This window comes from Pogona vitticeps, chromosome 9 (genome assembly GCF_051106095.1).
Source record: "Pogona vitticeps strain Pit_001003342236 chromosome 9, PviZW2.1, whole genome shotgun sequence".
NCBI lineage: Eukaryota > Metazoa > Chordata > Lepidosauria > Squamata > Agamidae > Pogona > Pogona vitticeps.
The window spans coordinates 10,636,585-10,658,387 of NC_135791.1; the positions used below are offsets into that span (position 1 = coordinate 10,636,585).

Sequence of the window (21,803 nt, forward strand, 5' to 3'; positions counted from 1 at the left end):
TACGTATTATATAAACCTTTAATCAATTTTTCATCTGAATCCAGCAACCCCTTATCCAAAGGTATTTTATCTTTCTGAAAACCTATAGCTTTATCTTTTACATATCTTGGTTTCAACAAGTTTATCGACCAGCAGTCTAAAATAATACCTTGTTCTGCCAGTTCATCTTTGTTTTCTAGATTAAAATCACTATCTAATATCTTGGCATATCTCCCATTTGTCCCTTGAGGTGTTCTTGCGGGATCAGAGAACGCTTCTAATAGAACTACCCATAATGGTATCTTTCTGTAATGTTGTACCTTAACTGTCTTCCAGACCCATAATACAGCTCTCCTGATCAAATGTAAATTAAATGTTTTGCATTGATTATCATCTTGGTACCATAGGTAGGCATGCCAGCCCAGTCTTAAATCATACCCCTCAATTTTTAAAAGTCTCCAATTTTGCAGAATAATCCATTCCCTCACCCAGGACAGAGCCACTGCTCTGTAATAATTCATCCAATCTGGTAGGCCAAGCCCTTCTCTTTGTTTATTGTCCTGAAGAGCCTTAAGTTTTATTCCTGTTTTTTTCCCATCCCAAACAAACTTGGTCATTATCTTATTCAGTTCTTTTAAAAAATCTTGTTTTAATAATACAGTGGTACCTCGCTAGGTGACGACCCTACTATACGATGAATCCACAGGACAGTGACTTTTTGCAATCGCTATAGCGATTCGCAAAACAGTCATTCCCAAGGGGGAATTCCGCTGGTCAATTAGGTCCGTGCTTCGCAGACCGGTTATTCGCAAGACGACAATCTTTACAGCTGATCATCGGGTTCCTAAAATGGCTGCCCTGTGTTTTCCGGACTCATGCTTCGCAGGGCAGCCATTTTAACAGCTGATCGGCGCTTGGAAAATGGCTTCCCCTATGGCAATGTTCGCTGGACGACAAGGTAATTTCCCCATTGGAACACATTAAATGGGTTTCACTGCATTCCAATGGGGAAATGTTTTTCACATGATGACGATTTCGCTTAACAGCGATTTTCCTGGAATGGATTATTGTCGTCATGCGGGGCACCACTTTATGGGAACTGTCTGAAAGAGGAAAACGAGCTTTGGTAGGTGTTCATTCTCCAAATCAATATTGTGTTTTGTATATTCAGTTGTGAAATAACTGGACTATGATCAGTATGTATTCACATCTTGGTAGTATATCTATGGTCTTTGTCACTTTTATCCAGTTTATTGGAATCCAGCATGCATCTATTCTAGACCATGTCTTATGTGAATTTGAGTAGAATGTATAATCTTTTTCTTTTATGTGATGCTTCTCCATGCATCTACCAGATGAAACTCTTCTGCTATAGACTGGAAGGTTTTTGATAATATAGTCCTTTTTTCTCCACCATTTTAATTCAAATCAGAGCAGAGATAAGAGGGTCAGTAGTGTAAAAATTATGCTTATGGGAAATGCAAGATTGGACTTGCCTCTGTTCATACTTTTTTCAATAATTTTTTAATCCTCTGCTTCATTTCAGATATCTCAAATCCAGCATTTCAACATGTATTATGGAATTTCATACTTCCTCCTGTCTTCGGTTTCATCCTTTTACCCTCCTTGCAACTATTACTAAATATTGCCTCCAACCCAGGCTTAGCAAAATCCATTCAAACTGTGGTCTTTACTTTAATCTGGAACTCATATAATGTGTGGTTAGAGGAAAATCAAGACTTGAAGGAGGCTAGCGTGTGAACTGAGTGCAATTGTACGGTAGTTGGAGCATTCTTTGGCACTGCCCTTCTTTAGGATTGGGATGTAGACTGATCTTTTCCAATCCTCTGGCCACTGCTGAGTTTTCCAAACTTGCTGCATATTGAGTGTAGCACTTTAGCAGCATTGTCTTTTAAGAATTTTAATAGTTCAACTGGAATGCCATCACCTCCACTGGCCTTGTTGTTAGCCATGCTTTCTAAGGCCCACTTGATTTCACTCTCCAGGATGTCTAGCAAGGTCAGCAACCACATTGTCTGCGTTGTCCGGGACATCCAGATATTTCTGGTATAATTCCTCTGTGTATTCTTGCCACCTCTTCTTGATGTCTTCTGCTTCTGTTAGGTCCCTACCATTTTTGTCCTTTATCATGTCCATCTTTGCACAAAATGTTTCTTTAACATCTACAATTTTCTTGAACAGATCTCTTTTCCCCCCCCTTTCTATTATTTTCCTCTTTTTCTTTGCACTGTTCATTTAAGAAGGCCCTCTTGTCTATTCTTGCTATTCTTTGGAAGTCTGCATTCAGTTTTCTGTAGCTTTCCCTATCTCCCTTGCATTTTTCCCTTCTCCTCTCTACTATTTGTAAGGCCTCATTGGACGGCCACTTTGCTTTCTTGCATTTCCTTTTCTTTGGGATGGTTTTTGTTGCTGCCTCCTGTACAATGTTACGAGCCTCCAGCTATGGTTCTTCGGGGACTCTGTCCACCTAATTACATTCCTTAAATCTATTCTTCACTTCCACCGTGTATTCATAAGGGATTTGGTTTAGATTATACCTGACTAAAGGTAAAGGTAAAGGTTCCCCTTGACAATTTTTGTCCAGTCGTGTTCGACTCTAGGGGGCGGTGCTCATCCCCGTTTCCAAGCCATAGAGCCAGCGTTTGTAGACAGTTTCCATGGTCACGTGGGCAGTGCGACTTAGACATGGAATGCTGTTACCTTCCCACCGAGGTGGTCCCTATTTATCTACTTGCATTTGCATGCTTTCGAACCGCTAGGTAGGCGGGAGCTGGGACAAGCGACGGGCGCTCACTCCGTCGTGTGGATTCAATCTGCTTGGTCTTCTGACCCTGCAGCACAGGCTTCTGCGGTTTAGCCCGCAGCGACTAGCCCAGTGTTTTTTCCTACTTTCTTCAGTTTAATATTGAGTTTTGCTATAAGAAGCTAATGATCAGAGCCACAATCAGCTCCAAGTCTTGTTTTTGCTGACTGTATAGAGCTTCTCCATGTTTGGCTACAGAGAATATAATCAATCTGATTTCGGTATTGCCCATCTGGTGATGTCCATGTGTAAAGTCACCTCTTGTGTTGTTGGAAAAGAGTGTGATGACCAGCTTATTCTCTTGGCAAAACTGTATTAGCCTTTGCCCTGCTTCGTTTTGAACTCCAAGTCTAAACTTACCTGTTGTTCCTTTTATCTCTTGACTCCCTACTTTAGCATTCCAATCCCCTAGAATGAGAAGAACATCTTTCTTTGGTGTCAGTTCTAGAAGGTGTTGTAAGTCTTCATAGAATTGATCAGTTTCAGCCTCTTCAGTATTGGTGGTTGGTGCATAAATTTGGATGACTGATGTTGAATGTTCTGCCTTGGATTTGTATTGAAATTATTCTATCATTTTTGAGATTATATCCCGGTACAGCTTTTCCCACTCTTTTGTTGACTATGAGGGCTACTCCATTTCTTCTGTAGGATTCGTGTTCACAGTAGTAGATATGATAATCGTCTGAATTGAATTTGCCCCTTTCCGTCCATTTTAGTTCACTGATGCCAAGGATGTCAATGTTTATTCTTGCCATCTCCTGTATGACCACATCCAGCTTCCCAAGGTTCATAGATCTTACATTCAAGGTCCCTATGCAGTATTTTTCTTTGCAGTATCGGACTTTCCTTTCACTTCCTGGCACGTCCACAGCTGAGCATCCTTTCACCTTTGGCCCAACCACTTCATTAGCTCTGGGGCTACTTGTACTTGTCCTCCGCTCATTCTTAGCTTCACAAAATACCCATTATTATCAAACAGTAGGCAGTGAACTTATAGTATTTTACCAGTTTGACGAATGAGTGGAGTTTTAATCTACTGTGAGAAGTTGGTTGGTTGCGCAGCCAACCTTATTCCATGCACTTTTGCGAAAGCTGACAACCTAGACAAATGTTATAGCACTAATATTATTTCTGACTTTGTTTTCATTCTGTACTCAAAAAATGGCATAACTGTAGATGATTCAGGCTTTTATCCTGATGTTCCATGTTTGGTTTAAAATTTGGTCACAGGATGTCTGTGTGTGTGTGTGTGTGTGTGTGTGCCTGTGCCTGTGCCTCTCTGTGTGTGTGTGTATTCTAAGAATCACTCTGAGCCTCATTCTTCCAACTGTTAAAATAAAATGAATTAGATATTTCCAAGCAGTATAGAATCTTGTTCATTAAAAGTACTTGATACCATGAGCCATTTCATGTTCAGACTTCATAAAACCATTAATGTGCAAAATATTGTACAAATCTAGTACTCCTGACTGTTAATTGCTATAAAAGAATACATTGCTTTTTTAAAATAAAGAACTAAAATGTGTTAACCTATGATTTAAGCCTGCTCAAGAAGATAGGAGAGAAGATCAAGATCCAGAGAATAGAGACCTTGAAGCTAAGGAAGAAGAAGAGCAAGTGGAGGAGTGTGCCAACACAGAGGAAAAAAAAGAAAGCTCCAGGGCAAAGACAGACAAAGAAGTAAAAGGTGGTCAAAAAGCAGTAAAAAGACCAAGAAACAGCATGCATTGCAAGATTACTTTGCTGGATGACACAATTTTTGAGTGTTCTGTAGATGTAAGTATAATACGTGTTTTCCCTAATACTGTATAACTAAACGTTCTCTTTCTGTGGTTATCTTTTCTTTCCATTCTTCTGTCTTCTTTTTTCCTGACATAGGTATAGAGAAGGAAGGTAGAATGGGACTGTCCCAAACTTGGGATACGGTGACAGAATCATGGCTTACTATCTAAGACTGTCCATCACTTCACTCACTATATTTAGGTTATGGTCCTCTAAATTGACCAAAGAGCTATGCTCTTTTGGGCTAGGAATACCTGACTTCTCATGAAGAATTTCTCCTCCTGCTTTATTGTCACCAAGGGTCCTTTGGGGAGGAACTAAGATTTACTGCTAAGCTTTATTGATAGGACTATATTTAAAATTTTCTGGGGTGCTTAATGTAAGAAGTCTTCCAAGAGATGTTAGAACTGTACTTCCCAAATGACAGAAACAACATACTTTATATGTATTATCTTGTTTTTTCCCATTTATTCAGCTACCGAATGTATTTCAGGTACCCATCATACTAGGTACAAGGCACTACTGTGCTTATTGTCCTTTTCAAACCAACTATTGAAAATTTATTACTGATGAAAATATAAGCTGTTATACCATTGTGGCATGCCAGTTTTCTGCTTTTTTCCTCTGTTGTACAGTCATTGTATATGGTAGGATGCAGTAAAAGCATACAGTGGAGTTTTCCAGGGCAAAATTAAATGTTAATTTGAAAACATGTTTCTGTTGCCTCTCTAGATCTTATTAAAATACTAATCTCACTATTTAACATTAACGGTGGGAGAATATACAGTATCCTTCAGTAAACATAGTTTTAGCATAAACTGCACAGACATGGAAGTGCAGAGAAAATACTGAGAATAGCAGTATTTAGATTCTTAGCCAGTCTGATTTCAGGATGGTCACTATCATTTTCTGTAAGATTATAAAAGGCTAAAGTGGAGTTATAAAAACTTTATTTCCATTTCCATGCTTGAAAATATAGTAAGCATGCTTTTTCAGCATTTTCCTTATCTCAAATTATTTTCTGCATCTCAACTACTGTGGTTGAATCTGGGTGCGAAAATGTATCCTCACTGGGTTTTCATTGATGCTTGAGCAATATAGTTCCATTACTTTATCTTTTACAAATTGGACCACAAATCTGTCTCCAACATTATTGGAGCTATCAGCTAATATTAGTATAGCATTGAGAGCCTTGTGGCGCAGTGGTTAAACTGCTGTACTACAGCCAAAACTGTGCTTCTATCCTTCCGAGGTTGGTAAAATGAGTACCCAGCTTGCTGGGGGGCAATGTGTAGCCTGCATAATTAACTTGTAAACCCCCCAGAGAATGCTTGAAGCACTATGGTGCGGTATATAAGCAGCATGCTTTGCTTTGCTTTGCATTGACTTCACATATATGGTGTACTGTTTTAGAAATGTTTACATTCTTATTGTGTGTGCAGAACACTGAACTGGTTTTGGTCCATTATAGTAAGAGTTTTTGTTTTTCATCTGCAAAGAAACCATATGTCAGTGGTAGAACACATGCTCACCATGTATATTTCCTAATATTTTTAATCAGAAGATCCAGGATGAAATCCCGATGAACAGCTGTAATCAGAATAATCAATTTTGTTGCAGTATAAATCAGTTCTTCATGCTGTTTTGTTTGTTGCCATTTTTGGAGGGTGGAATGCTTAAGTATGGAAGTCTTGCCAAAAGAGAAGAAGGTAAAAGGGAGGACTTCTTTTATGCATCTAGGGTTCATGGGGTGTTCCTATGCTGATTTATATGTTTGAGGCTTCCAGGAAAAGTGTTGATTGGGCTTTTAACCAACCCCTGTGTACAAAGATCTGAAAAAAAATGCAAATCCCAAAAAAGTTATAATGCATTTGGTGGTGGTTGTGTTCGCTGAACTGATTCTTCACCACCAAGTATTTCTTAATTACTTGCCTCGTGGCGCAGTGGTTAAACTGCTGTACTGCAGCCAAAACTGTGCTCATGACCTGGGGTTCAATCCCAGGTAGCCAGCTCAAGGTTGACTCAGCCTTCTATCCTTCCGAGGTTGGTAAAATGAGTACCCAGCTCACTGGGGGGGGGGGCAATGTGTAGCCTGCATAATTAACTTATAAACCGCCCAGAGAGTGCTTGAAGCACTATGGGGTGGTATATAAGCAGCACGCTTTGCTTTAATTTCCTGTCTCATCAAACAAAGATAAATGGATATTTCTGGCAAAATGTATTAAGAAGTTAACACTAGATTTCCATTACTTTTTGATTTCATAAGTAAAGTTTGTGTATCAAATACATATAATTGTAAGAGAATTAGCAGTGCTTAAGCATCTTCTCCAAATCATTCTGTCAGTTTTACAGCTCTTTCTGTCAGGAACTCAGTCTAGAACTAAGGCTTGTAAATGGGAGATTTGTAGGAAGTATTCCCCACCAACATGTGCTCTGTCATTTGCTTTATCATGGCAAACATAGTCTGAAGAACCTGTATTTGCCAAGGTAAAACCAAGCAATTTGGAAAGATTCTGCTGAGCAGTCTGAGTCCTCTTTAATCCTGTAGCGTTTAAGGGAATCATCCTGATGAAAATATCTGTATAAAAATTATTGATATTAATTGTCTTTTATAATGCCAAGATTTCTTAAAATAATTGTAAGTAGATTGGAAACAAAGTATATTCAGTTTGTCTGTATTTTTGTTTGTAGAAACATGCTAAAGGGCAGGATCTTCTAAAGAAAGTTTGTGATCACCTCAATCTTTTGGAAGAAGACTACTTCGGACTTGCCATATGGGACACTCCAAACTCAAAGGTAGAAAGAAAAGGGGAAAAAGTTTTTTTTAAGAATAAGCCTGCGTTGTTGTTGTTGTTTAATCGTTAAGTCATGACTCTTCATGGCTTCATGGACCAGAGCACACCAGGCCCTCCTGTCTTCCACTGCCTCCCGGATTTTGGTCAGATTCATGTTCGTAGCTTCGGTGACATTGTCCAGCCATCTCGTCCTCTGTCGTCCTCTCTCGTCCTCTCTCGTCCTCTGTCATCCCCTTCTCCTCTTGCCTTCACATTTTCCCAACATCAGGGTCTTTTCCAGAGAGTCTTCTCTTCTCATGAGATGGCCAAAGTATTTGAGCCTCAGCTTCAGGATCTATCCTTCCAGTGAGCACTCAGGGTTGATTTCCTTCAAAATGGATAGGTTTGTTCTCTTTGCAGTCCAGGGGACTCTCAAGAGCCTCTTCAGCACCACAATTCTAAAGCATCAGTTCTTTGGCGGTCAGCCTTCTTTATGGTCCAGCTCTCACCTCCATACATCGCTACTGGAAAAGGATGCTGTCTAGGTTTGCCATCGCTTTTGTCCCAAGAAGCAGGCGTCTTATAATTTTGTGGCTGCTATCACCATCTGCAGTGATCATGGAGCCCAAGAAAATAAAATCTGTCACTGCCTCCATATCTTCCCCTTCTATTTGCCAGGAGGTGATGGGAGCTACTTGTATGTGTCCTCTGCTCTTCCTCAGTAGCATGTTGGACGCCTTCTGTCCTGAGGGGCTCATCTTCCAGCATCATATCTTTTAGCCTTTTGTTTCTGTTCATGGGGTATTCTTGGCAAAGATACTGGAGTGGCTTGCCAGTTCCTCCTCCAGTTGTATCGCATTTAGGTAGAACTCTCCACTATGACCTGTCCGTCTTGGTGTCCCTGCACGGCATAGCCCAAAGCTTCTCTGAATTACTCAAGCCCCTTCGCCATGACAAGGCAGCAATCCATGAAGGGTTCTAAACTGATTAAGTATTGCTAAAAGTTTGCAGAAATTGTCTCTTTGATGGAAGGTATTAGTTTGGAAAAACTGTATACTATTATAGGCTTCATTTACAGATCAGTACTGTGCATGACATTTCAATGTTATTTCTGACTTCCCTTCTTATAATGTCACCTTTTTTGTTTGTTTTAGTTTAATGAAATGCACTTTTGAGGAGCAGTTTTGTAATGGAAGCTCTTCGCTCATTATGCCTGTGCATCAGAAATTAATGTTATTTGAAATTTTTTATTTGGTCATTGTGGGAAGATAGATTTAAAAATGGCTGCTCCGTGTGCATTTAATTACTGAGTGAAAACAGTAGAAGGAAGGAGATACTTTGGGATGCGAGTGAGGCACACAGAGCACTTGTAGTTTCCTTTTGATGAATACATCTGAAGGGACCAATTAAAACATATGTATGATCATTTTGCGGGGATTTTAAAAGTTATTGATAGTTTATGTAACATTTATTTTTCTAAAAGGATTTCTTGGCAAAACATGTTGGATTTGCTTAGGTGCGTAGAAGTAAATTTTGCCTGAGACCCAAGGCATATGCATAAATGAGTCAATGGGTATCATGTTTTCTGAATTTGCAAAATAAATGTTGAGGTAAAAGTATAAATGTCCATGTACTGCTGGATCTTAGGTTGATTTCTACACTCTGATCATATTTAATAAACACAATCCTCTCTTAGAACTGCAGAGCTGGAAGGGACCCTATGGATCATTAAGCCGACCCCTGTTCCAGTGGGAAATTGAACTATCATCCTTTGGTTCTGCAGCCAGACAGCTGAGCTACCAAGTAGTTCATAGAGTATATACTCTTATCTTCATTGTTAACATGTGCCTTTTTCATTGAGTCATTATTTGTTTTGTCACATTCTTATGAGTTGTTGATGACTCTATCACTTCCTTGGGTGGGTTGTGTTGGGCTCACTCTGGTGCATCCATCCAGGTACCTTCTTTTTTCTTTTCCGTTTCCTTTTGTCTCCCCCTTCTAACCTCTGGACCACCGTCCTCTCTTCTAGATACTTTGGACTGTGCCTCTCCTTCTTGGCTTTCAGTCCTTTCTGAAAGGTTCACTGCCTTCTGAATCTTCTAGACAGGTCCCTTTTCCTTTTCCCTTTTTCTTGGGGATTCTGACAGGATTGGTAACTCCACAGGTGTTAGTGTGGCCTCATTCCAGTAGTAGTGTGTTCCAAGAGAAATCCCGTGGGGAACTATTGGCGTGGAAGACATGGGGATGGCCTGACAGCAGATCTTTCTGGGACGCCCTCACACCAGCACAAAGCAAATGTTAAATTGAATATCAGTTAAGCAAAAAGTTTATTTAGAATTTCATGCTTCACTATGAAATTTGTTTCTCACCAATTTGTGACATGTCAGGATAAAAGCATTGTTATTTGTTCAGTCTCCTCATTGTCTTTCAGATAAGTCAAATGGGATGTGGTCTGAGAACACATGATTGCATTCACAGCCAATAAGGATGTGTTTGGATGGTTCCTTTCACTATGGAAAACTTATACTTGCAATGTCAGCATATATGTATTTTTTTAAACTGCTTGACTTGCAGAATTAAAGATCTACGGCAGTTAATGTGGGTGGCCTTTTGTGTCCAGCTGCATGGATTATGTAGCTCTAGATCAGTGGTTCCCAACGTTAGGTAACACAGGTTTTCTTGCACTGCAGTTCCCAGAAACCTTCTGGCCAGGGTTTTTGGGCATTGCAGTCCAAGAACACCTTGTTTACTTAATGGTGGGAACCAGTGATCTAGATCACTGGTTCTTAACCTTGGGTTACTCAGGAGTTTTGGACTGCAACTCCCAGAAGCCTTCACCACCAGCTGTCCTGACTGGGGTTTCTGGGAGTTGCAGTTCAAAAGCATCTGAGTAACAAAGGTTAAGAACCACTGATCTAGATCAGTCTAGTAGAATGCTGTTGGTAGGCATCTTAAAGTTGTTAATAAATCAAATAAATAAATAATAAATAAATAAATAAATAAATATTAAACCTAACTATAGCTGGACCAATAACATGTAGAGCAAAATGTTGTGTAGGCTAAGAAAGATGAGCTTAAGAGGCTCAATGGGATAAGTGGGCTATTCTTTCACCTTAGTAGACCTGGTTTCTAAATCCTGCTTAAGTCACATGAATACAAACCAGGTAACCTCATTTTGTATCCTGTACACAGCTTTGATAAATGATTGCGCAAAACAAACAAACAAACAAATAAATGCAAAAGCAATATCTTGCTTTTGTGCAGAATGAATTTGAGGATTGTAGTACAGTCCATCAAAATGTACAAGTCTATTGGTTTGTGTGACTGATATGCACAGAAAAGTTCTTCTTTGGAGTTTATCTCTTATCTTGCACTTTCTTACATGAGAGAAAATTCAGCTGAAATCTGTAGCACTTATTTTAAAATTCAGTAGAAATTATACTGTCTGTATCTCTTCTTCTTTCAAATTTTATTAGGTGAACTCATTATAGGTGGAGAAAACAAAATTGAACTGTTTTCAAAGACAGCAATTGAAATAACATTTGCAAGTTTTAGGTTCTAATTTGAACAGCCTTATTGCTTGGAGGAGCCATATATACTGTTCTAGATGTAAATGCTAAAATGCCCTGTTGAAACATGATCAGTGAATTTTCATTTTGAGTAAATACGCTTAGGATGGCAGCAAATGCAATACTACAGCTGTTGGGAAACTCTTAATTGTTAGAATTTCAGTGGGCAGAGAAGAAATATTTAATTGTTTTTTCCTTGCTGTGGTCCTGATGAAAACCAGTCCTTTCTAATTTGTATTTGCTTTGGGAGAAATTTTCTCATAGGTGCCAATAGGGGCTTTCCTTCCAATGAAATAACAACTTCAGAAGAGTGTTCCCCCGGCCCCACCTAACACCACAGAAGGAAAGGCCTTTGTATTGTACTCCCAATAATTATTGGTCCTGGGCAAAGGCATGTTTCAAAACAAAAAGATGTACAGTACTTTGAAATGCAAAGATACCTTTAAAGTCAAATTATTTGACTGTAGTTTATAGCTTTTTCTTAAGTGAAAGACAGCAAAAAAATGCAATAAATAAAAGCTTAAGCTTAAAGCTCAAAAAGCCTGATTTCACTTACAGTGGTGCCTCGCTTAGCAATGTTAATTCGTTCCGAAAAAATCGCTGCTAAGCGATTTCATCGCTAAGCAAAATGCGGTTTCCCATTGAAATGCATTGAAAACCGGATAATCCATTCCAATAGGAACAAATTGCCATCCTTCAGCGAAAATCGCCATAGGAAACATCGCTAAATGAAACGCGGTTCCCCAATTGAAATGCATTGAAAACTATTCAGTGCATCTCAGTGGGGGAAAAAATACAACAACAAATTAAAAGAGTCAGAGCAAAGTCAAATTTGGTTAACAAAGGGTTTATTAAGTGCACTTTATGATTTCAAACATTTTAAACAGTAAACTTTAACTTTATAAATAACAGAAAAACATTTTAAAAACAGCAAACATGAGGCTGTTTAAACCATCATTAAGCGAAACAGGGGACCCAAAATTTAATTGCTATGCGATGCATGGTCCCAACCATCGCTAAGCAAAAATCGCCCATAGGGACCATCGCTAAACAAAGCTCAAAAACGCTCTGAAAAAGTAGTCGCTAAGCGATTTCGTCGCTAAACGGAGCACCCATTAAGCGAGGCACCACTGTATTTAGTTGTATGATGTAACTTGAGTTTATTTACACAAGAGTGCACATGCTACCTCTGTATATCATTGTTACAGATTAAAATAACCCAGTTGGCATCCAGTAATTACTCCAGTTTAACGCAGTGACACATATTTTCATTTAACATTCTTTGTAACACTTTTCAAACTTTCTAAGAACTAGTTTGTACAATTTTCTTACAGACATGGCTGGATGCTGCCAAAGAAATAAAGAAACAAGTTCATGGTAAGTAGGTCAAGTTTTTTTGTTGTTCTGTTTTTATTTTTCTGTTTGAAAGTGCAGATATTTATAGCTTTGTCATTCAATCTCTAGAGTTCACTTAAGGAATGTGGAAGAAATCAGCTCATCATGTGATCTCTCTGTTTTGAAGTTTATCATGTACTGTGTTTTGTGTTCCTAGGAAAACTATTTCTTCCATTCATTGCTATTAATAACTTCAATACCACTTTAAAATATTGAATTATTTCATTTTAAGGATAACCATACTGCTGTATGTTGGGATGGGCAGAGTGTGACCATGGGCCACCTGTGGTTCTTGGAGAGCCCAAATATGCCTTCCCAGTACCTCCAGAGCTGATCTTCTCTACACACTGCAAAATTAAGTTTATTTTTTTTTAAATGCCTTTTTTCCATGTCCTGGGGTTGCAGAATCCTCAGTCCCCTATACTCGTCTAATTTTTCTAAAAAATGTTTTAGGATAATTATTAGAGGATATGAGTGGTACCTTTCCATTAAAAAAACTTTTTGTGAAATCGTAACATCTGTAATGTGGTTCCCCAAGGATGAGGACTGGGTATATTCAGCCTTGGACCCCTGGAAGCTACCACTCCTGATGTATAAGTGGATTTTTATACCAATTATTCAGAAGACAAAGTTGCTGGGTTCATGTTTATTTATTTATTTTTATTTATATGCCATTTTTCTCCCTGTAGGGTATCCATGGTGGTTCACAACAATTAAAAACATGCAATGATACAGTTTTAAAAATACTATAAAACTCCATTAAAAATAATTTCTCAATATTAAAACCAAGGATTAAAACACTGTCAAAACATTTCAAGTCCTCTAAATTTAATAAATATGGCATTCTGGAGACCTCCACTAGAACAGGCTTGGTCAACTTTTGCAGATCAGTGTTTTCTGCCCTTGGACTAGGTCTCCCTAACAGCTGCACAAACTAGCAAAAGTCCTTTTAAAAACCCACAAGCAAACAAAAGAAAGAAAGAAAGAAAGAAAGAAAGAAAGAAAGAAAGAGGAGGTGACTTAAAGTCCCAGTTGTTATTTCTTAGGCATTTGTCTGTGGAGTGTCTTCTCTTCCAGAAAGAAGAGACAGCAAAGATAACAAAGGAGGAGCTGAGGACAGTGAAAAGAAATCTCTGTAGGACTAGTTGCCTGAGGTAGATGTGGGCCAGATATCTCTGTCCCAGCCAACCAAATATGCTGTTCATTGTTTTGTAATAGAGAGATAGGGGAAAGGAAGTAGTAATGGCTAGACAGGTCAGTTGTAAGAAAGGAGAAGGGAAGTATTCTAGCATTTGATTTCGTAGTATGCTCAGTCTAGGCACATACTTTATATGAGATAAGCTAAAAATGCTATAAATACATCTTCGTTTTGTTTTTGCATTTTATCTGTAGTTTTTGCATATAACCTTTGGTTGTGTAAAATCATGCTGTATATTATAAACTGAAAAATAAAAGCATTGATAGAATACCACCTTGCTGGAGATTAAAAATCTCTTTGCAGCACTATAGGTGTATGGAACTTGGATCTTTTAAAAAGCTATTTTTACTTATATGAGAAGGCCAAAATAGTATATTAACAGGAGGTATTTTCCTTGACCACATTTTTAATCTCAGTGCATTTAATAACAAATGTAAACATTAAGTGATCAAGTTTCGGTTGTACCAAAATGTGCATGGAGAGGCACAATGGATATGCATGCTGCTGAAAGCGGTGGTTTTAGGATAGTGTCAATAAAAAATATCAAGCACTGACTGCAGATGAATTGAGAACTACACATCTGAGCTGCTACATGATGGAAAGTATTTGGGATATGTTACTATTTGTCTTAATTTTGGTATTCCTATAAATCAAAATCTTGTTGGGCCATAATCCTGTGTCTTTATTTTTAATTTGTGGTTTTTATATTGAGGGAAAAACACAGACCAGGAGGAGGAAATCAAGTAAGCCAATAGACACTAGCCTAAATTACCTAATACCATGTTTTCCCAAAAATAAGACCTAACCTGAAAATAAACTCCAGTAGGATTTTTCAGGATGCTTGTAATATAAGCCCTGCCCCAAAAATAAGCCCTAGTTAAGTGAAAGCCCACCCTCCACCATTGTGCAGCAGCTAGAAGATGATGACATGACTGTATTTGAATAAATGTAGATGGTTGTACATGAAAAAAAAACATCCCCTCAAAATAAGCCCTAACATGTTTTTGGAGCAAAATTTACTATCCTTGTCTTATTTTCAGGGAAACACAGTACCTCTTACAACATATACTTGAAAGCAGTGGTATAAAGCAGTGGGGATGGATCGGTGTGATCTTCTCGTTGGTGGTCTCAATTTCCCATCAATTCTAGATAGCACAGCAAATGAAGAGGGATCATGGGAGTTGCAGTCCATCAACTTCTAGGGTGCTACAGGCCCATTTATACTGTAAAATGAAGACTCACAACAAATCTGTTTTTAATTTCAGGAGGCTCATGGAATTTCACTTTTAATGTCAAGTTTTATCCTCCGGACCCAGCACAACTGACAGAGGATATAACGAGGTTTGTCATGTCTTTCTAACAATTGATACTTGTATTTTTGAAAGGGTCATGAGAGCAACCTTTAAGTGCAACATCATAAATAAGAAACTATAGACAAATGAGAACTTGTTACATACCTGTTTAGATGCAAGTATGTTTAAATTGTTTATTACACACCAGTCAGCGTGACATCAATCCCAGAGAAAATTCTGGAGCTGATTATAAAGTGTATGATTATGATTTTTTTTGAGTGATCATCTGTGTAAACAGATGTTTCCAGACAGGGCTTTTCAGTTTTTTTAAAACATTACCAAGTGAGGAGATTCCAGAGGTAGAAATGGGGATTTTAAAATCAACTTTTACCAAATGTTTTGAAGGTGTTCTGTAGGGATGTATGTTGTCTGCCTTAGTTTAAAGGAAGAAGTTTAGTTGGGTGCACACAAGTTCTTAAGCATGCCTTGGTTTTATTGTCATATTCTGGCTTCAGTTTTAACTATTTTGTTTTGTTTTATTAATGCCTGAAATGCTGAACATATGTTTTTGTATATTTGGTATTGGTTACTTAACATATTAGCATATGAGGTATCAGTATAATTGCTGTCCCACAGGGAGATATAGGTGGTATATTGTGGACTAGATCCACTGGTGGCAGTGTAAAAAGAGGCAACGCATCCTGAGGGTGGACCTGTGTTTGGGGAAAATAAACAAGGGGGACGCGACACATATGTTTTTGAATCTTTGGTATTGGCTACTTCACATATTAGCATATGAGGCATACAGTGTAATTGCTGTTCCACAAGGAATAGAGGAAAATGTGCTCAAGTCATAATCACAGAGCAGCAGGTGGCTCTGTGTCTATTTGTACAGGTGGACACATCTACATCCCTTTCTCCATTTTATTGGACATAGCTTTGTACTCACTATACATGCTCTGTGCCCCTTTTTTATGTCAGAGAGTTATTTTTTTAGCTACCAGTTCCTCGGTGGTAAATAATAAAAGAAAAAAAGAGAAGTGAGAATTATGCTACATAAAAATAATCAAGATACAGTATTCCAGATTATTTACAATTTCATCACAGTATGATTGAAACAATAGTTAATCTAATCAAAGTTCTCTGTTCATTTGTCCTAAACCAGTTTCCAGTGAAAGGAAAGTATAATTAAGACAACTGCTAATGGAGAGGTTGTTCTTAATAATAAGGGACTTGATTGCAGTTCCAGGTGTTTATGGAGAAAGTTATTCTGTCATTAGACCTTTGAAGTCCCTATTTTGTGCTTTTTTCCCCCTGTCCTCTACAGGTATTACTTATGTCTTCAGCTGAGAAAAGACATAATCAGTGGGCGGCTTCCTTGCTCTTTTGCTACGTTGGCTTTGCTTGGTTCCTACACAATCCAGTCTGAGCTTGGAGACTATGATCCAGATCTACATAGTGCAGATTATGTTACTGAATTCAAGTTAGCCCCAAACCAGACAAAGGAACTGGAAGACAAGGTCATGGAACTACACAAAACATACAGGTGACTGTAATATTTGTCAATGATAAAGTAAAGAATATAGTATATTCTTAATAGAAGTGGTCTGTGTAATGGAAAATATGGTCATTTGTATTGGAGGTATAAAACTCCACTGCCTAGTAAGCAATGGCAGATAAAAATCTGAGCATGGTGACTACCTTTGGGATTACCACAGGTTTCAGGAGGCAGTTGTCTCCTGAGCTTTGCAAAAACAGTTTCTAAAAAGGTATCCTTGCTGATTTATCCATTCATGTTTGATGACTTATAAGTCTGTTGAACAGTCAGATACAATGCAAGTTTGTTGAATAAATCAGAATAGCCTCAAGGGATATACAGAAAATAATATGCTGCCTTCACATATAATGGTGTATCTCCCTCTATATCATAGATCATTTTATTAAAACAGGGCTGGGGAACGTGTGGCTCTCCAGATGTTATGGAAAAGCAATTCTCATAATCCTTGAACAGTATAGGTGGGGGGGGATGGAAGTTCAACAATAACTGGAGCATCACACATTTCCTACCTTGGTCTGTATCTGCCTTTCTAATCCTGGCGCTGTCTAGTTGTTGTGGACTAGCTATAGCTACTATGGTAAGTGTTGAGGCTTGAGAAACATACAGTGGAACCTCTACTTAAGAACTTAATCCGTCCCAGACGATGTTCGTTAGTTGAAACGTTCATAAGTAGAAGCTCCATTTCCCATAGGAATGCATTGAAAACTGAGTGATCCGGTCTGGCTGAAGGAAAAAAATACCCCCCCCAATAAAAAATGAAACACTGCAAGCCCCTGGGGCTGCAAAAAACAAAACAAATCCAAAAATAAACAGAAATATAACACCACCAGCTCGATCCCACCCTCCATAAGACAAAAAAAAGTTTAAAAAAGCAGAAAGCAGCACCTCCATCGCCGTGACCACCGCTGCCAGGAGGCCTTTCTCCCCTGCTGCGTGGTTTCTCTGGGAGGCTTTCCCAGGGTTGCCAAGAGGTCTCCTGGGCTCCAGCCGCTGCTCCACCTGGGGAAAGCCTCCGATGGCGGCAGAGAAGCCCTGGCCCGGCAGCGGTTGCTGGAGCCTGGGAGACCTCCTGGCAGCCCCAGGAAAACCTCCCATGGTGGCAGAGAAGCCATGCAGCGGGGGAGAAAGGTGGCGCTTGCAGCAAGCCTCAGGAAAGCCAGCAGTAGCGGCGCTGGAACCCCAGGAGGCTGAGGCCAGCCAGGATGGTCTGGTGGCTTGCCTCCTGGCAGCGGTGGCAGCAACGGTGGAAGCCTGGGAGACTGAGCCTCCCTTTTCCTAAACGTTGGGGCAAAAAAGCTACAAAGAAGCAGCCTCTCCACCACCAGTGGTTAGCAAATTTAAATTTCCCGCCCTTTCCCCCTGCCTTTTTTCGTTCATATGTTGAAGCTCCGTTCGCAAGTAGAAGCAAAATTGTGCAAACGGAGCTGTTCGTAAGTGGATTGTTCATAGGTAGAGACGTTCGTAAGTAGAGGTTCCACTGTAATGCTAACACTTTGAGGGCACCAGTTTTGTGGTACCTGGTTCAAAACATTGCATTGGTGAAATATCACTTATACTGGGAACTCTGCTATGTGTAGATTTTCATAGGATTTGGGTTTGAATTTCCAACAAGGAATAACAATGGATGCAAAGTTTTCTGACTCAGTCTTAGTGCATCCCTGGAAGTTGAAAATCTTGCAGCAGTAGAAATTAAACCTGTGTAGGCTCTACCACCTGAGCATCCATCCATCCATACCTGTAACACTGTTTGTACCTGTTACGCAAATGGGAAATTTTCAGTGACAAGAATGAAGAGAAAATTAAGATTTCAGATCCATGCCTCTTGGGTAGGACTAGTTTTTAGCAGAACATGTGTGATCCTGGAATTTGTTTCTTGCTAAAAACTTTGAACAGCACATTTGTTCATGGAGAAACGATATGCATGATCCTCAAGAGACAGGCTTAAATGGCAGTTCCTTCTGTTTTTCTAACTAGGTGTGGTTTCATAAGAGGTTTACGTATTAGCGGGGGGGGGGGAGACGTTAATAAATTCAACAAGGTATATTGCTGCTGTTTGCTTTGCATTGTTTATTTGTTTAAAGATCAGTCTGCCCTTTACAAAAAACATGAGCACATTGATACACTCTTGCACCTTAATTTTCACCCCAAGTAAACACTACAGCATGATTGCACTAGCTACCCCACTTCTTATGTACATAGTAAGGATGACCATGGGGAAAACTTTGAGATTGCATTCATTTCTGGTTTTATTGTGGGGAGGCTCCCTTATTAGTTTCAAGTCATTCAGGTGTGCCGGTCCCTTTGGGCTATCTGGTTTTGTATGTGTGTGGGGTTTTTTTTCCCCCTTTCTCATTCAGGTTTCTGGTGCTGGCCTAAATTAAACCCTGCAAAGCACTCAAAACTACTAAAAAGGGAGACAGTAACAAAAATTGTAAACCGCCCGGAGAGTGCTTGTAGCGCTATGGGGCGGTATATAAGTCCAATAAATAAATAAAATAAATAAAAAAATCAACTACAGCAAAAGCAGGAAAAAACAGCACTGCGAGAAACATAAATCAGTCATCTTCAGAAGCTAGGCAGTAACAGCAATGTAGCAAAATTCCAAATTAAGGAGCAGAAGTGAAAATATATAGAATAAACTGGAAATATATGCAAATGAACTCAAGGGCAAGAAATAAATAAGTCAAGTCAGCCCTCAGCCACTGGAATGTGGGGTTGAGGATTACTCCCCATCACCAAATTAATGCCTTAGACCAGCAGCAAGATGTCGCAAGGCAACCATGCAGTTCACAGTAAAAATGCTTCAGGAATTGGAGAAATTTCTCCACAAAAATAAATAAAATGGATTAAAAATTGGAGGACTCCAAGGGGGAAAAATAAGAAATTAAAAAGAGAAATTCACAATCAAGTGAATTAAAAAGCAATGGCAATCCAATCAAATTCAGAATGAAAGAATTTTTAAAAAGCAATCCAATAATCCAAATTGTGGCAATAATCCAATCCAGTTCAAAATGGAGGCAAGCCAAGGTGCTTGTACAGCAAAATCACACAAGGAATCAGCAGCAAAATGTAGGCATCTCTATCTTCCAGGGCCTTTTTCAAACTCCCAGTACCCATTCCCTTCCAGGGTCTTCCCTGAATTCTAATTGGAAGCAGACAGCGCTTGATATGAGACTTGTGACACTACAGTGGTGCCTCATTTAGTGACGTTAATCCGTGCAGGAAAAACCGTCACTAAATGATTTAATTGCTAAGCGATCATTGCAAAGCGATTTTTACCCATAGGGGCTATCGCTAAGCGATCGCTCTGGCGATGGCAAAAAGTCCATCGCTAAGTGATTTCGCCGTAAAACGGAGTGATTGCTAAGCGAGGCACCACTGTATTTGCTGGCATATCAAGGAGGCACTTTTATGTGCATGTAGGTAATCTTTTGCATTGAATCTGATATAAATCTGATATTTTTGTTACCCTCTCTTTTCAAAATCTAAATACATTGTTTCGAAGGCTCTCTATGAGAAATTAATGAAAGACTCCAAAAATAAGGGAAGCTGCCTCTTTTATATTTTTCCCCATTCAGGTTACCCTGAAAGTCCTGTCCAAATTCAGTTGATTGCTAGTTGTGTGAAGGAACGGAAATGAAATAAAAACTCTGCTAGTGTCAGCATCTACAAACAGCAGATTTGCAGCACAGTCCTGTCCGTAATTATCTAATCTGTCATTGTCCAGACCAGTTTATCCAGGCTTGGAGAAACAAAACTTCCTGTGTTTGGATCATATGAATTGTGACCATATTTTTCTGCCTTGTTTGGTTTGTTGTCCATATTTTTGCAACCAAGTTCTCTCCCATTGGTGAATTAGCACAATTAGAGACTCCTAGAATGTAGTGTAATTATATTTTTTAAAAATCCCTTTGCATCCTGGTTGAGTGAGTTGGAGTCCCTGGCTGTGGAGCCAGGGGTCAAGTTCAGTTTCCCATTGTGTCTCATGGTTGAATAAAGTCTATTTAGCCTTAGGCTTTTTTGTTGAATAGATGTACTATAGCATTAGAGGTAGTCACAAAATTATGATGTACAAAAATACATAGCATGCATGTAAAGTAAGCAGATACTGAGCCCAGTGTATCGTTTCCATTATGTTTCTGTAGATCTATGACTCCAGCACAAGCTGATCTCGAATTTCTTGAGAATGCTAAGAAGCTGTCTATGTATGGTGTTGATCTTCATCAAGCCAAGGTAGAATAGTTATTTTCTTAGATTATATTGCATTTCATCTGTTAAAAGTTTCATATTTGTGTTCTTTTCCTTGAGCTAATTCTCCCATATTAAAAAGCAGCATGGTGACTGTGAGAAGGTGTTATGTTTATCACAGAGAAGTGCAACCAAGATCAATGTGAAGAGGTTCCTCAGTGTACCTAATTAAAAGGCTAATAGGGCTGCAGCCCAGCACTTAAGACTGTCATGTCCATACAGGATGGATTCAATGTAGGGAATTTACACTAGAGAAGATTATAGTCCAAATATATAGCGCAACATTTTAAAACATTGTACTGTATACTGAAAGCATTATTACAGGTGCACTGCAGACATAATTGCTACATTCAGGTGTGGAACTTCCATATTTTTGGGGATTATAGCCTCCAGAACTCTGAAGGAGATTCCCCCCAGCCAGAAGGTGGATGTGGTGGGTCTTCATGAAAATGGAAGAGGTGACTGGACTGAGCAAAGCTCTATGAGAACTGTAAGACATGGTAGTTTACTAAGAGGCACCCTTTACAGAGCATGATAGTCTAGTCCCTTTTTTATTTTAAAAAAACCATAACTCAAAAATGCTTTGCCCAAATTTGGTGCTGATCCGAGTTCCAGTTTCTGAGTTACAATTTTTTATTTAGGGTACCCCTATTTTTTTAAGTTGACCTATGGAATGCTGAATTGAGCTGTCACACAATATCTATTGCTGCACACCTATCTTTCCAAGTCATGCAGAAGTATTGCTCTTCAGTGGAATTCAAGAATCACCTAGATTTCTTCTTCAATTCAAACTATCATAAAGAAGATTGAATCAGTGATTTGACTGTGAAGATATTTATTATCCAGTGGCCAAAATTCTCTTGGGATTTTACATGCATATGAAAGGAATCACACAGTTTGCTGTGGCTAATTGGCAAGATGCCCAGCCAGTGCTGGATGCACAGTCAGGAATGTGGCTGGGTGCATGACTGGCATGTGCCTGGAATCTTGTCAGTTTACACAGTTCCATTTTTATGTATGTAAAATCCCCACAGGATTTATTTGTGTGACTGAATCTGTACAATAAATGTTACTGAGATTGATTTTTCTCTTATTGGATCTTGCTTAGTATAGATAAAATGCAATATAAACTATGGATGTTGAATTAAATGCTTTTGAATAAAATGTGTCAGAGCAGAATATGT

At 39.0% G+C, this 21,803-nt stretch overlaps 1 protein-coding gene across 50 annotated transcripts in view; it reads left to right on the plus strand.

Moving 5' to 3' along the window:
• Positions 1-21,803, plus strand: part of EPB41 (erythrocyte membrane protein band 4.1) — a 160,128-nt gene that overhangs the window by 79,541 nt on the left and 58,784 nt on the right. For all 50 annotated transcript variants that reach the window (XM_072979574.2, XM_072979573.2, XM_078380139.1 and 47 more), the window contains 6 exons: positions 4,346-4,579; positions 7,277-7,381; positions 12,263-12,305; positions 14,787-14,862; positions 16,141-16,359; positions 20,517-20,604. In XM_072979574.2, coding sequence (XP_072835675.2) covers positions 4,526-4,579; positions 7,277-7,381; positions 12,263-12,305; positions 14,787-14,862; positions 16,141-16,359; positions 20,517-20,604 — 585 coding nt within the window. In that variant the 5' untranslated portion in view covers positions 4,346-4,525. The remainder of the gene's footprint in view (positions 1-4,345; positions 4,580-7,276; positions 7,382-12,262; positions 12,306-14,786; positions 14,863-16,140; positions 16,360-20,516; positions 20,605-21,803) is intronic.